Here is a 16,022-nt window from a genome sequence, read left to right on the forward strand (position 1 = left end):
TTTCATAGGGGGAAAGTAGAAGGTTTGTGATAGAAATATAGAATATAAAAAATCAAGAAGATACTGTAAGTGATCTCTACAATAAAACAGTTTAGTGCAGGATGTACAAATATATTAATAAGAGGAGGTGCAAAACAGAAAAACGAATTAATCTTTATTTAAACATTAAATAACAGATTACGGTCTTCTTTTAAATAAGAAAAAAACATTGGGGGTATCTATCTACAGATACATATTAAGCCTGACAAAGTACTTAACGTCTAATATTTGCTTTCCTGCAATGTTAACTATGTTGAAGCACTTATTTTAACTGATATTATACATGTGAATTATACTCTTATGTATGTAGATAGAATAAGAAATGTGCAGAATATGACAGTTTAATGGTGGAGGTACACACATATTGATAGATGTCTTGTAATGCACTGTTGAGGAACCTGTGACCCAAGTTTTTCATTCATTGCATAACTACACCGTAGTTGTGTATATGATATGTCAATAAACCTTTGAAAATCTTGAAATCTTGAAAGAGATGTGCAAAATAGCCATAATATACAGTCTTTAATTAACTATAGAGAATAACGAGTAATGAATATACTTTATTACTCGTTTCCATTCATGTCAATTGCAGATACATGTTTAGTCTTCTCAAGCACCAACTATCAAATATCTCTCCTGATTGTTGGCACTTGACAATCACCTTCCCTGAATTTTACTCAGGTGTAACTAAAGTCTGATTTAAGGGTTGTTTATATTTCACATCATTAATCAGAATCTGCAAAGTAACTCAAATAAGTGTAGTGGAGTAAAACTACCAGGTTAACCTCTGAATTGTAGTGGAGTAGAATTACAAAGTAACAATGAGCTGTCATGTGTGTATTAATGCTGCGCATTATGGACACAAGCGATTTTCACCCATTTATTAATTATATGTTTTACATTTGATAACACCAATGTGTTTAATACTGGCAACTTCTAATTGTGGGAAAAACGAAAACGTTCAGTAGAGACGTCCCATAGAACATTTTGCAAAACACAATATTCAGCATGTGTAGTTCTGGGGGGGCGTTCGATTCTAGTTTTGGATAGTCTGGCGTGGTTTCGTTCCATTTCAAACAGCTGTTTGACGCTCGGCGTAACCTTGGCGCACTGCCACTCCAACATCCAATCCCAAAGTTTGAAGATTAATCACGGGGACTGTAGTCCTAAACGATAGCTGGGGATTATGGGTAGTGTAGTGTCTTCGGCCATCCTAAACTCAGAAATGTTGACAATCGCAATGATGCTCGAAATGTCCCTTATAGGCCTACTTCTGTTTCCGGTTATTTTATTTTGAAATTCAGTTCCTGACGGACGCCAAAAAAGCCCGAGATTATGGAATTAAACCAATAAATAAAAGCAAGGATAATTGTGTGTTATTGGTGAGTAAATAACAGTGTGTTATTTTGAAAAGAATAACAAATTAGAAGGAAAAAAAGATTTAAAAATACAGATTTCAGTATTCTGAGGCTCTGAGCCCCATTTATTTTCCTCACAGACGGCAACAAAGTCCGAAATTATACGATTTAAAATAAAAGCAATAATTGTGGCTTGATATTGAGTAAGAACATGTTTTTATGAACCACACAGCTTTCGGTCTTCCACGACCCGACCGGAGAAAAAGACGTGCTGCAGGCACGAAACACATTACCAGTAGAAATACATTGCTTTTAAAATCGTGCTGTGCAACACGAAAAAAAGGGGAAAATCGTGTTGGTGACCACGAAGCAATAGATTAAAAATCGTGTTGGTGAACACGAAATGCCATGAGACTGGGTTGTGCAGCAGGGGCGGTTCTATGGGGGGGGGCAGGGGGGGACCAGTGCCCCCTAACACTGACCTCTGATCCCCCTGTGGCCCCCCTAACGATGAACTTTTTTTTTTTTTATGTATATTTTCTGCTACTCGGTTTGCCAAAAACCGCAGGATTTTGTTGCTGTAATGAAGTGGTTCTCAAAGTGGGGGGCGCAGAGGCATGACAGGGGGGGCGCGAGAGACCAGGAGGAAAAATGGTTATTAAAAAAAAAAAAAAGATTTAAAAAAAAAAAAAAAAATCATATTTTGAAAAATTATTGATTCGAAAATAATATGATACAGTACTAATACGCCTGGGTCTCTGTGTTTCATTAAAGCTCGGCTCTGTGTGTGTGTGTGTGGAACAAGCCATGTTGTGTACGTGCGCAAGCGAGAGAGAGAGATAGCGCACCGGTACCGGAGATCGTTGATGTTAGCTTCTGGTGCTAGCGAGCTACGCTAACGGATATAAGGAGTTTTTTTAACAACAAAGTGGAGGAGAGTCCTCTCCTGTCAGACTGAGAGACTCAGTGAGCTAAAGGACTCTCTCAGTGTTATCTCAGTGGGTCTCAAACGTTTTGGTCACCATTAATGTAAACAATTATTTCCGAGGCACACGTTTATATGATCATTATAGTTCTAAAAAAATAAGAGAATAAATTAAAAACAGGTATGAAATACTATATGACATTAAAAAATGAATAAAGTTTAAAAGGGGAGTGATTTGTAAAATATCCATAAAGAAATAGTAAATCTGTTTACAGTTCTGTGTTGAGAGATGTATCCATATATCTCTTCATTTTGCTCTCAAAGTGCACCAGATTGATGCTTTTAACTTAAATATTTAAAAATCTTCCCGGGGGAGCTTGCCCCCGGACCCCCCTATGTGAGGTCCACACACCACCTATAAAAATAGCACTTTACCCCTGCTGATTAACGAGCCTTCATTGTAACAGTCGCGGGTACATTGTGTGTGTGGGGAGTGTTGCAGTAGAAAGTTCCACTGTAGCGCCCGGTACATTAATGGGAAACTCTAAATGTTTCAGCACCCACTATGAAATGTCAAGCTACCCCACAGCACCCCCAAAATAAATCTCTGGCGCCGCCACTGAGCCTGACTATTTGTGTTGGGGGGGCCCCGACTTTTTTTTTTCTCCAAAGGGGGGGCCTGACAGAAAAAGTTTGAGAACCACTGCTGTAATGTGAGATTGTGCAGACACCCTTATTATAAAGTAGAAATGTAACTGTTCATTGCCTTTATTTTTATATAAATATGGTGTTAGTGCAAACATTGCACTATAACTTAAGCTGAAGCTAACAGTAATAACTATAAGATCTATCTGAAATAAATAAGTGTACTGAAACAAATACCAATAACTGTATTGCATTGTTTTCTTATGCGCAATTACTTCATACTGTCTAGTTCTCTTTTTCGTCCTGCATTTATTGTGCCCCCCTCAAAAAATAACTGGCCCCCCAGTGGCCCCCCCAGTCAAATTGGTCTAGAACCGCCACTGTTGTGCAGCTACCTGTTATGGCACTATAGAACTGACAGCTTCAAACAGGTGCTTTTGGAAGAGGTTGTGAAGAGGAAGTTATCTTACCAGGAAACATTATATTAACATCTGAACTTGGAAAAATGTTAAAGAGGATGAATCACACTCTAGATAGCAGGAACAAAACACTTGAATCAATCAAGACAGGACCTTTTGATTTAAAGCTTTCAGAAAATCAATGCAAACACTTTACACACATGTACAAAAGTGGGTTTATGTTACGTTTAGTACCATTGTTTATTTACTCCCCTCAAAGGAGTTATATATTTTCATGATTTCATTATTAATAACTTAATTAGAAGATACAGTAGTCTTACCTCATGATAAAGTGGAAGCTAGCACCAGGAGCCGATTAGCTTAGCTAGGTTTACAAGGATAAAACAGCCATTCTGTCTTTGTTGAAAAGTAAAAAACCCTTTTCTACCAACAACTTAAAAAAGCTCAAGTTAAAATGAACATGGTATATCTCTTCGAATTGTGTAACATTGGTGTTACGAGAATTGTGTTACCTTATACGTAAGCTAACCTAACTAAGCTAACCTAACTAAGCTAACCGGCTTCATATTATAACTGACATTAGATTAGGGTGGTGTATGTCAATCTTCCCATCCCACGTTGTGTTAACTGTTGGCAAGAAAGACTTAGCAGTGTATTCCTTTGAAATATTAAATAATATTCACCTAAATACATGAAGTGTGGTCGAACACCTTTCAGCATATTTGAAACTAGCTCAGTAACCTCATACCAATCTGTTTTACAGTTCAGAAATTCTTCATGCATTCAACCTTGTATCGTATGACCCACAAAATAGTAGATTTATGAAAAAGTACAGGGTTTTTGTGTTTCTTGTTGTTTTCTTAAATAGTTCACAAAATAAGGTTTAATTACGGATCGACCGAGATTAGTAGCCTACACTTTGGCTTACTTCTGTAGATTAATACTATTTCGATTCCTGTGTTACTTACATCAGAGTTCAAATGTTTATTATGTCATGGTGTATTATCAGTAAGCCTCTGTATGTTAAAACTGCCACAAGTATGCACTGTGAAAAGAGAATAAAATGATCCGAGCTGAAAATATTTATTTTCCATTGAACTTTCACTAAATATCTTCAATGCCACTTGAAGGTTGGCACCGGAAATTAAACCGTTCCTTCAGTGCAAGGAATAGATACCAAACATCAGTTCCAAGACAAATGCATTATTGGTTAAAACATATCTCATATTGTGAATTATGATTGTATTTTTTCATTCTGTAGGTGTGTGGTAGTTCTGCTCAACGCCAAAAAGAACAGACAGCACCACATTGTCAACACGTCACGGTGAGTTGAACCCAAATACAATCTGCCTAGCAGGTTAATGTTGGGACTATTTTCTATCTATCAACTACATCCAGCAACAAGCACATGTGTAGATGCCCTCTTCTTTCTGCATGGTGGTATGGTGTATTTGGGTAGAAAGAATATTTACTTAAAAATCCCACTGAGCTGTTTTTCTGTCTTTATCTCACAGGAAGACCATTACAGCTCTTTCCTTCTCCCCCAATGGCAAGCACTTGGTCACTGGAGAGGTTAGTATTTTTTACTGTCAATCTGGCCTTGCATTAATGTGCTTTTCCAGAATTTCCACATCTTGAAGGCTTCAGTTTCCCATAGCATAAATAGTTGAGAACATCCCAGCAGGATGTAGGCCTACAGTCATTTATGAATGGTGATCATGCATGTCTTATTGGGGAAGTGCTTAAGAGTGAGTTCCCCACATGTATCACTGTCATTTGTCTGTAAAAAAATTGCAGTTATGTTGTAGTAACAGTTTGTGCCTCAACACAACACACTATCTTAATCCGCCGCAGCCAATCAAAGCCGATTAAAGACTTCTGCATGTAAGTGGATGAGCGTGCAGTAGTTGCCATGACTGCAGAGACCAAAGTCCAACAGACCAAATGCAACAAGGATAGGCCGCTTTTCTGCTGATGTTAAAACACGATTTTTCTTTACACTATATATACTCGAAAGTCATTACAGAACAGGTTTTTTTTATAAAACTGCTCAATGTACAAGTTTAATCTTCCAGGCAAAATGTTTATATAATACTCTGCAACCAACTGAGAGCATCACAGCTCTGAGAGAATTTCCATGAAAAAGGAGAAGATGCTCCTGAGTGATTGATCGGATAAGAAACGTCCCTCATTCATTCACCACACAGGAGCTAATTTACATCAAGGACAGGCAGGCGTGCATATTTTTTTCATACGTCTTTTTCTTTCTGTCTCTTCAGCATGCAGCTCAGACTTTAGCTGAATGTCATTCATTTCAGTGTTCTTCAGGTTGCATTTCCTCTCACCTGTTAACTTTTTGAAAGGTAATTCTATCAAAGCGAGAGGCCACACAAATAGACTGCTAACCTTTAAACCCTTGAGAGAAAATAAAAAGGATCAGGCCCAGGGACAAGTAACTGTATACGATGAGCAGAGGTCAGAGACAGAGTGGATAATCTATCTTAACTGACAGGTGACTGCTCTATGTTGTTCCAGTGGATTTAAAGACTGGGGACAACAAATAAAACATAGTGTTGACCTATTTCCTCTATATCCCTCTGTTATTTCCCCAGAGCGGTCACCTTCCAGCGGTGAGACTTTGGGATGTGGCAGAACGGAGACAGGTGGCGGAGCTCCAGAGGCACCAATATGGCGTCTCCTGTGTGGCTTTCTCCCCCAACAGCAAATATATTGTCAGTGTGGGAAACCAGCATGACATGATGGTCAACGTCTGGGCATGGAAGGTACGTCTGTCATATTGGTGCAAGCTACAAAGCAGTTGGGTTTTACCTACACACTCCTAGTTATGATTTTGGAGTATTTTGACAATTTGGGAAATTATGCTTACTGTATGTATTATCAGCAAGCTCAGCATAAAGACTGGAAGTGTGTTTTGTATCAAATCAAAAAGTGTTTAACCCTTATGCCACATTTTCTTTTAACCAATATCAGTCCTGATCATGACTATCAACTATTCATTCATTTTCACACTTTAAACCCTTTGTGTGTTTACATATTGCCTTTGTTGTTTTGATATGATTTTTTAAAATGATTTTCCGTATAATAAATGTTATTTAGAATTTTATGTTTTTCACAGTTTGGGAAATGTCAATAAGCAATATTGAATAGGAAATTCTAAATTAGAAAGCCAAAAATGTCCTTAGTGAAGTACAATGGTTCCCAGAATGCTCTGTTTTGAACATGTTTTGTTGTATTATTGTCCTGCAGAAGGATGTAGTTGTGGCGGCCAACAAGGTGTCCAGTCAGGTGACGGGTGTGTCTTTCTCTGAGGACAGCTCCTACTTTGTAACTGTGGGGAACAGACATGTCAAGTTCTGGTATCTGGACCACTGCAAGGCCAATAAGGTAATGTATCATGGAGGTTTGTAGTAAGTTTATATACCGTATGACTAACACTCATTGCTTTGACAACTGCCCAAGCTAAAATCAAAGTTGAGTGGGAGTTTGGTTTTGTCCCAGTTCCTTTTTTATTGATACCTCATTGTTCTAAAGCTTTGTTTCTTCACATCATTAAACTTTACAAAGTGGTGTTCACAGCTTTACTGCAGCTTATTGCATAATCAAACATGGAAACACTCAGATAAAGAAATGGCAAAAGATTTGGTAACACCTGTGAAATTCTTTGTCATCTCTTTTGGCATTCCTTTGTTAGTTTTCACACCAAGCAATTTTATTTTTAAAATGAAAAAATCTTACTACACACATTTCATAATGACTGGATGCTGATGTAATGGCAACAAACACAGAAGTAACTTTGTGATTAGTGTAAATGTTGCCAGTATTCTGCTTAAACCCTCATCCCCTGACCCTCACCCCTCTGTGGTGTTCAGGCCAGCGCCCCTGTCCCTCTGCTGGGCCGCTCGGGGCTGCTGGGGGATCTGAGGAACAACTTCTTCTGTGATGTGGCCTGTGGGCGGGGCTCTGCATCCGACTCCACCTTCTGCATCACCTCCTCCGGCCTGCTGTGCGAGTTTAACAGCAAGAGGACGCTGGACAATTGGGTGGACCTGCGGGTGAGTGACAGTTACAGGAAGAATCCAACAGTGACAATGTTGGGCTCTAGTCACCACTACTTGTATTTATGATATTTACACAGAGGTGGGAGTGATGCGGGGGATATTGGTTGGTTGGTTTAATATGTAGGTGCTGATATGCACTGCCCTGTATTTACCAAAAAGGTGATATCTCAGAAGTATTCCTCTGCCTTAATAAAAAAAAGTCTGTCAACCAGCAACTTTAAAGCTCACTTTATATATAAAAATGTATTAAATACTTTCAAAAACTTAATATCAGAGCAAAGCTATAGCTGTTACCCCTGTTTCTAGTTTTTGTGCTAAGCTAAGCTAACAATCTCCTGGCTGTAGTGTTATATTTAAGGCACAGATGTGACAGAATGACATTCAATCACAGTTAATTCTTCATATATCGCCCAATATAACACATTTTACATTTGATCACAGAATTTATTAACCTTCACATCGGCTTTGACAAAAAAAAAAGCATCTTTCTAATACATGTTATGTATTATTGCTTCAGTGGTGTCCGGGATATTAATGGGAAGTTAATGCTCCAGTATATTTATGCATCCATTACTGCGTGCTGTACAACCTATCGTGCTCGGTGTCCAGCTGTGGTGTTTAATAAAGAAGATGAAAGTGTGTGAGTCCTGCGCCTGCTTACTGTCAGAGGATCAGGGAGGGATTAGCAGCAGGGACCGAGTACAGAAGGTGTTTGGAAGCGTTCCAATAAGGACGCATTGATGTCCCTCTGCAACCTTCTGTAACCTTTATCATTACTGACACGCAGGGCTGGGGCTCTCCTCTACACTTAATCATGAAACTGCACTTGATTTCTCTTGATACATGGGATTTTACAAGAGGTCCCCTTTTTATATTGGAGCAAGCAGTGTTTCAGTCTGTAGAGGCTTGGCTTGGAAACCAGATGGTCACCGGTTAATGTCCCCGCACGGACCAACAAAAAAAAAGATTGTGTTGACTGGTGGCGAAGTCGATAGGGACTTGGCTTGGCAACTGGAAGGTCACCAGTTCAAGTCCCGGCAAGACCAAGTGCTACCGAGGTGTCCCTGAGCAAGGCACCATTCCCCACACTGCTCCCCGGGCGCCGTTCAAAATGGCAGCACACTGCTCCTAACACTAGGATGGGTCAAATCCAGAGAAACAATTTCCCCACAAGGGATTAATAAAAGTCCATCTTATCTTATCTTATGGTACCTGGAAATGTGGCGCCAAACAAGGCAGCTCCTTCACTCTAACTCCTCTCCTTTCATGTGTATTTTGGGCCTAATCTCTCCAGGGTTTTTTTGTGTGCATGTGCCTATTTGAATGTATCAGCAACAGAGTCAACTGAATTTTCCATAGGGGATTTTTCAATTATGCCTTTCTTCTTATTATCCATGGACAGAATAATTTTTAAATAATTTTTGTATTTCTTTATATAGTCACAAAATATTGATAATAGTTTGATCATTTTTGAGCCTCGTCCATGCTCAGCTCTCTGAATATATTTTGCACGTTTTTGCACGTCTGCACAGCCCTCCACTTTAAAATATAATAAATTGTAGTTTGCCATATATTTTCATATATAAATTGTCCTAAGTGTTTTAGTTCTTTGGCTTTTAAGGTTATTTGTATATTTAAATGTGGTGTAAATACTTGTCTTTATTCTTTGTTAATGCTAAATAGTTTCTCAAGACACCAAAGCAAATTCCTTGTTTGTGTAAATGTACCTGGCAATAAACTTGATTGTGATTCGAAACAAACAATAAGTGAAACAAATAATAATAACCATAATCATATATAAAATAGAAAGAAAACAGCAACTGAGAAGAAAACCAAAATAATACACAGGGGTTGCTTTCCGTTTTAAGAAAAATATCAGATAAAAACAATTCTGGTCGTGTACCGGAGCACAGGAGCTTCAAAGAAAATTGAAAAGGGCTCAAACCGGACATCCCATCGCTTGACAACTGGTCTGATACACTCCTTTAAATATTTTTTATGGAAATAATCACTTTTTCCATGAGGCTTCAGGAAAATCAATTTGAGGAAACATGGAAAAGGAGGCAACAATGCTGTACATTTTACACGGACAGATTTCCCTGCTACAGTAGGGTCTTCTATGAAATGCTGACGCCTGTTGCCTCTTGTCCTTCCTTCCAGACGGGCGTGGCTCAGTCCCTGTCTCTCTCTGAGGATCTGGTCTTCTGTGGCTGCTCTGATGGAACGGTGCGAGCCTTCAGCCCCGTCGACCTCTGCTTCATCTGCACGCTGCCGCGGCCGCACCGCCTCGGCTCTGACGCCTCAGCCCTCAGGGAGGCCAGGTGAGGAAGAGATCAGGAGGAAACACAGCCTTTTGTTGGCAGGGATCCACTGCAGGAACAAACGCTCTGAATTTATAGCACCTCCTGTCTCAAGTGACTCTGTTTCACAGCTTAAAAAACACCTAAATGTTTCCAGCTAGAGCCAAAATCAATAGTGGGTTTTTACTTGAAATAGCTCACTTTTAGTTATTTAACTGTACCACATATTTTACAAACCCTGACAGAGTTATGATGGGTTTTAAAGAGAAGTGGGGTTACATTTGTCCAATTTCTTACCTCTTTTTCTTTTTATACACGAAACAGTTTTTCAAACATTTCTACAAAAATGTAATATTGTGAAAATTACTATCCTAGAGTAGTATCATCTTATAGCTTTGTAATATAATACAAATAAATACATTTTATGCACTCAATATTGAAGAGAAACTCCCTTGTAGCATCGAAAATTGTATATTATAAACATTTCTCAGGATAGTGTATCGTTGTTTAGAAAATAACCCTCCCATGACAACACTAATCTATAACAATCACTTTCCCATCAGCCACCTGTTTCCTACCATGACGGACGCCCGTTACCCAGACACCATTGCTGTGACCTTTGACCCCGTCAGCCAGTGGCTCAGCTGTGTGTACAGCGACCACAGTGTGTATGTGTGGGATGTGACGGACATCAGCAGGGTGGAGAAGGTGCACTCCGCCCTCTACCATGCTGCCTGTGTCGGGGACCTGGAAGTAAACAAGTGAACAATAAACACCTCTTTCACCACGGCGATACGTGTAGTGTGTTTCAAACCAGCTCCTGATTCAGGGGAAACTGCTGAGGGGAAACTTGGGGGATTAAATGCCACATAGCGCCAACACTTGGCCTCTTTTGGGCACTTATTTAGTTACTAAAGTCCAAATATCTAATTTAGTACACAATTGGATCTTATTTTTATATTTCTCAATTGCTAATTAAATGAATAGGCTATATACTAATATTATTCTCTTACCAATGTAGGAAATGTTTGTACTTTCTGATGATAGCCACTAAAAGGCAATCCATAATGCATTTATTTCTTGTTATGAGAAACTGTACTTTCACAAAAATAATTTTTACCTCATCGCAATATATATTTGATGATTATCATGACATATTTTCCCTTGCCACAGTAAATGATTGAGTTATTACAAGCAAGTTTTCTTGTAACATATCAACACGTCACTATATCTTGTACATTACAAAACATTGTATTGGTCATTTCACAAAACCAAGTTTTATCCGTGGTAGCTGTTTATTGTGGATACAAATACTTGTCTAAACTGGCCTTATTAATTCAAAGCTTACATTTTCACAACCAACAACCACCATTGGATTAAAGTCCCACAGCTTATCATAACACCCTCCATAATGAATGTAAATCTATGACTCTGCATTGAATTTCTGCATAATTAATATTCCCTGCAGTTCCACCTAATTAAAACCCTTCTCTCCTCCTTCCCCAGATGTTCCCAGATGTTCGTGGTGAATTTGCTGCTGGTTTGTCATCAGGTGTATTCCTTAGTTGCTCAGCTGATAACACCATCAGACTGTGGCGCACGTCAGACTGGACACACACTCGTGATCACTCTCAGAATATCCTCAGCAAAGTGAGTTTGGCGTCAATATCTGTATTTCTTCATCTCCTACAAAATAAAAAATGGTGATTATTTCAGAAGCACACATTCTCCCTTTGACGCGTTATTTCTCTTTCCATCATCGCCTTGTAGGATCTCCTGAATATAATCTACATAGACGGAAACACCAGTACCTTGCTGGATCCGGAGTGTTTGACCAACATGAACGCAGACAGACCCGGAGACGGACAGACAGCAGAAAGCAGGACGGGCATCAGGACCATCTGTGTGAGTCCAGACGGAAAACATCTGGCATCTGGAGATCGCAGCGGGGTGCTGAGGTAGGACAGGGAGGATTCAACTGAGACTGATGTCTGGCTGAGGTGACCTCCATCTTAAAAAAAACATGTATTTAAATACCCTCTCCACCTACTGCTGCCAACAGCAATAACTCTGACTAGCAGAAAACTCCCAGCTTCATATTTTATTATTTTCTTGAACCAGATTCCATTATTTTCCCCCTTTTTATATAACGGCCCGTCCACACAGCGGCGTGCGTTGAAGCTTCCAACGCTTCTGCCCATTCACTTTGAATAGGGTGACGTCACTTTTAGCCGAACTGCATTTTGGGAAGCGACGTGGAGCGTTGCTGGCGTTGCTCGCTTCAAAAGTTGAGCAATGTTCAACTTTTGACGCCTCGATGGAGGCGTCAGCCAATCGAATCATATGCCAGTACAAGCTCTAGCCAATCAAACCGCGTGCTTGTGTGTCTGGGGCGGGAGATTCATGTGATTGGTTGTTGGTCAAGTGTCAGACACGCCCGCCGGCAAGCGTCAACGCACGCCGCTGTGTGGACGACCTATGATATATATTAAAAAAATTAAACACAGAATAAAAAAACAGAACAATATATAAAATCGATTGCAGGTAGTTATCGACACTGACAGAATGTTGTTATATGATTTCTGTAAAAAAAACAATTTCCCAATTTAGGATGAATCAGATATATCGAATGTAATCTAATACTCTCCAGGGTTCACGACCTCAGCAGCATGGAGGAGATCCTGAAAGTAGAGGCCCATGACGCTGAGATCCTCTGCCTGGAATACAGCAAACCAGAAACAGGTCAGTGTGTGTTTTTCTTGACGATTATAGTCACAACACTCTTGAAAAATCTTTGTGCATTGGCTGTGTGTACGATTATGTGATTTATTTGCCTTATCACTGTCAGGCCTGAAGCTGCTGGCCTCCTCTAGCAGGGACCGTCTGATCCACGTCTTGGATGCGGAGGACGACTACAGTCTTCTGCAGACTCTCGACGAGCACTCTTCATCCATAACAGCCGTCCGCTTTGCTGGTGAGCCACTCGAGACTGTCAACATCTGACGGCTAATCTTTGCCTAATCCTCGCTCTCATCTCCTTTCAGTCCCATTCTTTTATTTCACTTGCAGCTCTGCCTGTTTAGATAATAGATTACAGCAGGGGTCTGCAACCTTTTTGACCAAAAGAGCCATTTTGCTCCTTTTTCCAAAACATTTTTTTGTCTGGAGCCGCAACATATTTCATAGTTTTTTATTGTTATATCAGACAAAAACTACAGTTTTTTTGCATTTATTAGGCTATTTATTACATGATATAAAACTGTTAACCTCTAATAAGAAACAAAGAACTCTTATAAGGAGAATTAAAAATAATACACAGGCCTACTTTAAAATAAATTAAACACAGCACTTGGGGAGTCCTCTGCACATTTGAAGGAAAAAAAATATATTATTAAAATGGGCCCACTTTGAAATAAATAAAACATATAGCTGCACCATAAAAAAGAGTTAAAGGTAGGGTAGGTAAGAATGGAGAAACCAGCTCGAGTGCGCTAGAATTTGAAAGTACACAACCGGAAAAAATATGCCTCTTCCTTCAGACTTTCTTACAGAGTCCCTCCTCCAACACACACGAACGCGCACATGACCAATGAGGGCACGAGATAAGTTTGTGCACAGATGGAAGGCTGACAGGCAGGTAGGCCATCCAGTTATTTTAGCCGGGCCGGCTCAGATGATTGGTCGTGCTTTTTACAGCGCTACGGCTTCCAGAGATTAATTTTTGTATGTATTTATTGTGAAAGCACTTAAGATATTCATTGCTATCGGGACGTTAAGAGCATTCCATGGAATATAACAAAAAGTGTTTTCTGAAATAAATTACATACCCCATTGAATTATGACTGAAGATCGTCAGCTGTCTTCCTCTGATTGATTGATTGATTGAAAAGTTTATTAACAGCTTGTATATTGGGTACAGTACAGTACAGCTCAAAACATACAATTGTTAAGGGGATGCAGACCAGAGAAAGACTTTCGTCTTGTTTACATCAGGGTCCCCCATTTCCAATTCATCATGTAATTTAAGACATATAAGACATATTTGACATACAGATGGCTTATTTACAATTTACATACAGGTGTTTTTTTACATACAGATGGCTTATTTACAATTTACATACAGGTGTTTTTTTTTTTTACATACAGATTGCTTGTTTACAATTTTCATTTTAGATTTCGTTCTAATACATCCTAACCGGACATTTAAGACATACCAAGTCTACAGATATACAGTTAGTAACAGAATCTAAAATGCGAGTATATACATAGATGGGGGGGGGGAAGCTGTCACGACAGATTGAGATTTGTACCATTACCGGGGCCAGTTTTGCAATGCTCTCCCCCGAAGGTGCTCTTTAAGAGAGGTTTTGAAGGTAAGTATAGTTTTACTTTCCTTTACAGTTGTGGGAAGCGCGTTCCACCTTGATGTGGCATAATTGCGAAACGTGTATTCCCCCTTTTTTGAGCCAAATCTGGGTTTCACATGATTTGTGGAGCTCCCTCTGGTGTTATGATCATGGTATTCCTTGACCTTTGGGAAGAATTTTGACATGTACATGGGTACCATAGAGGTGTAGTGGATCTTGTAGATTAGGCCCATTGCAAGTAGCTGTACTCTGTCGTCTACTCTAAGCCATCCTAGGTTGTCAAAGTGGGCAGAGGTGAGGTGGGTTCTAGATGAAAGGTCAAGCAGTAGTCTGACCAGTTTATTTTGCGATGTTTGAAGTTTTATTTTTAGCGCCTTGGAGGTGCTATGGTACCATGACGTGCAAGCATAGTCATAGTACCCTTGAATGAGTGCTCCTGCCAGAGTTTTCAGGGTGTTTTTGTTTACCAGAGAGGAGATCCGGTATAGGAATCTAGTTCTTTGATTGACTTTTTTTATTACATTGGATGCCATTTTGTCACAGGAGAGGTTTGCCTCAAGAATAGATCCTAGGTATGTAATTTCCTTCTTACTTGTGACAATAATGTCGCCCACTGCAACTGAGAAGTCGTCGGATTTGCTGAGATTATGTTTCGAACCGAAGAGAATGGACTCTGTTTTACCCAGGTGTAATGATAATTTATTATCGGCGAGCCAGGTGCAGATTCTGCCGAGCTCGGAGCTGAAGGTTTTTTCAACCTGCAACCTGTTCCTGTCAGAGACCAGCAGGGCTGAGTCGTCCGCGAACAGGAACATGTTGCAGTCACATGCTGATGACATGTCATTTACATAAATTAGGAACAGTAACGGACCTAATATGCTTCCTTGTGGAACACCACAGCTCACTGGGAGGGGGGGGGACAGAGTACCGTTTACCTCCACCATCTGTTCTCTCCCCTCCAGGTAGGATTGCATCCAGCTCACCGATAGTTTATCAAAACCAATTGCTTTTAGCTTGTCAATCAGAATGGGGTGATTGACAGTGTCGAAAGCCTTTTGTAGGTCCAGCATCACCATGCCGCAGTACTTGCCCTCGTCCACCTCTTGTTTGATGTGGTCGCTCAAATAAAGAAGGCATGTGTCAGTGGAGTGGGATGTTCTAAAGCCAGATTGAAATTCATAGATTAGTTTCTTTTCCGCGAGGTACTTTTCGACCTGTTCATATACTATTTTTTCCATGACTTTCGAGATGGAGGTAAGTATAGAAACAGGGCGGTAGTTGCCTGGGTCCAATTTGCTGCCCTTTTTGTGCAGGGGGGTTACTCTTGCAATTTTGAAGTCTTTGGGTACTTTTCCCTGTTTTATGGAGAGGTTAATTATGTGAGCTATGACTGGTGAGATGGCGGTTGCTGTGTCTCTGAGGAATTTGGAGGGGATATTGTCGTGGCCAGTGGCCTTGTTAGGTTGGAGGGCGCTCAGTTTAATGAGTACCTCTGCTGTTGTTACCCTTGCTAGACTGAAATCATCTTTGCGTACCCCTAGGTTTTTGTAGTAGGTCATGATGTGATCTACTCCAAAAAGCCCTGAGTGGGAGGGTAATTTATTTACAAGAGTTGTGGCTATGTTTGTGAAAAAAATGTTCAAGTACTTGGCCACATCCAGTTTGTCTGTGATGAGCCTGTTATCTGTCTTTATGTTTAAGTTAGAATAAATCTCGTTTTGAGTTTTTTACTGCAGCCAAGCTGGTTATTGAGTAATTTCCAAAGTTCACGGGGTTTATTTTTGTTTTCCTCAGTTTTGACATTGATGAAATTCTTTTTGGCAGTTTTGATCATGGAGCTTACGTCATTTCTTAGTCTGTTTCTTTCAATTTTGAGTTCAGTCACGTGGG

General features: G+C 39.9%; 1 protein-coding gene across 1 annotated transcript in view; it reads left to right on the forward strand.

Moving 5' to 3' along the window:
• LOC117554275 (mitogen-activated protein kinase-binding protein 1-like) overlaps positions 1-16,022 on the forward strand; it is a 41,964-nt gene that overhangs the window by 3,578 nt on the left and 22,364 nt on the right. Inside the window, 11 exon segments of the mRNA XM_034228625.1 lie at positions 4,648-4,710; positions 4,901-4,958; positions 5,999-6,169; positions 6,654-6,791; positions 7,277-7,459; positions 9,626-9,786; positions 10,329-10,518; positions 11,272-11,415; positions 11,536-11,723; positions 12,416-12,507; positions 12,614-12,739. Of these exon segments, the coding sequence (XP_034084516.1) occupies positions 4,648-4,710; positions 4,901-4,958; positions 5,999-6,169; positions 6,654-6,791; positions 7,277-7,459; positions 9,626-9,786; positions 10,329-10,518; positions 11,272-11,415; positions 11,536-11,723; positions 12,416-12,507; positions 12,614-12,739 (1,514 nt within the window).

The sequence above is a fragment of the Gymnodraco acuticeps genome, unplaced genomic scaffold, assembly GCF_902827175.1.
Source record: "Gymnodraco acuticeps unplaced genomic scaffold, fGymAcu1.1, whole genome shotgun sequence".
In the NCBI taxonomy this organism is placed as follows: domain Eukaryota; kingdom Metazoa; phylum Chordata; class Actinopteri; order Perciformes; family Bathydraconidae; genus Gymnodraco; species Gymnodraco acuticeps.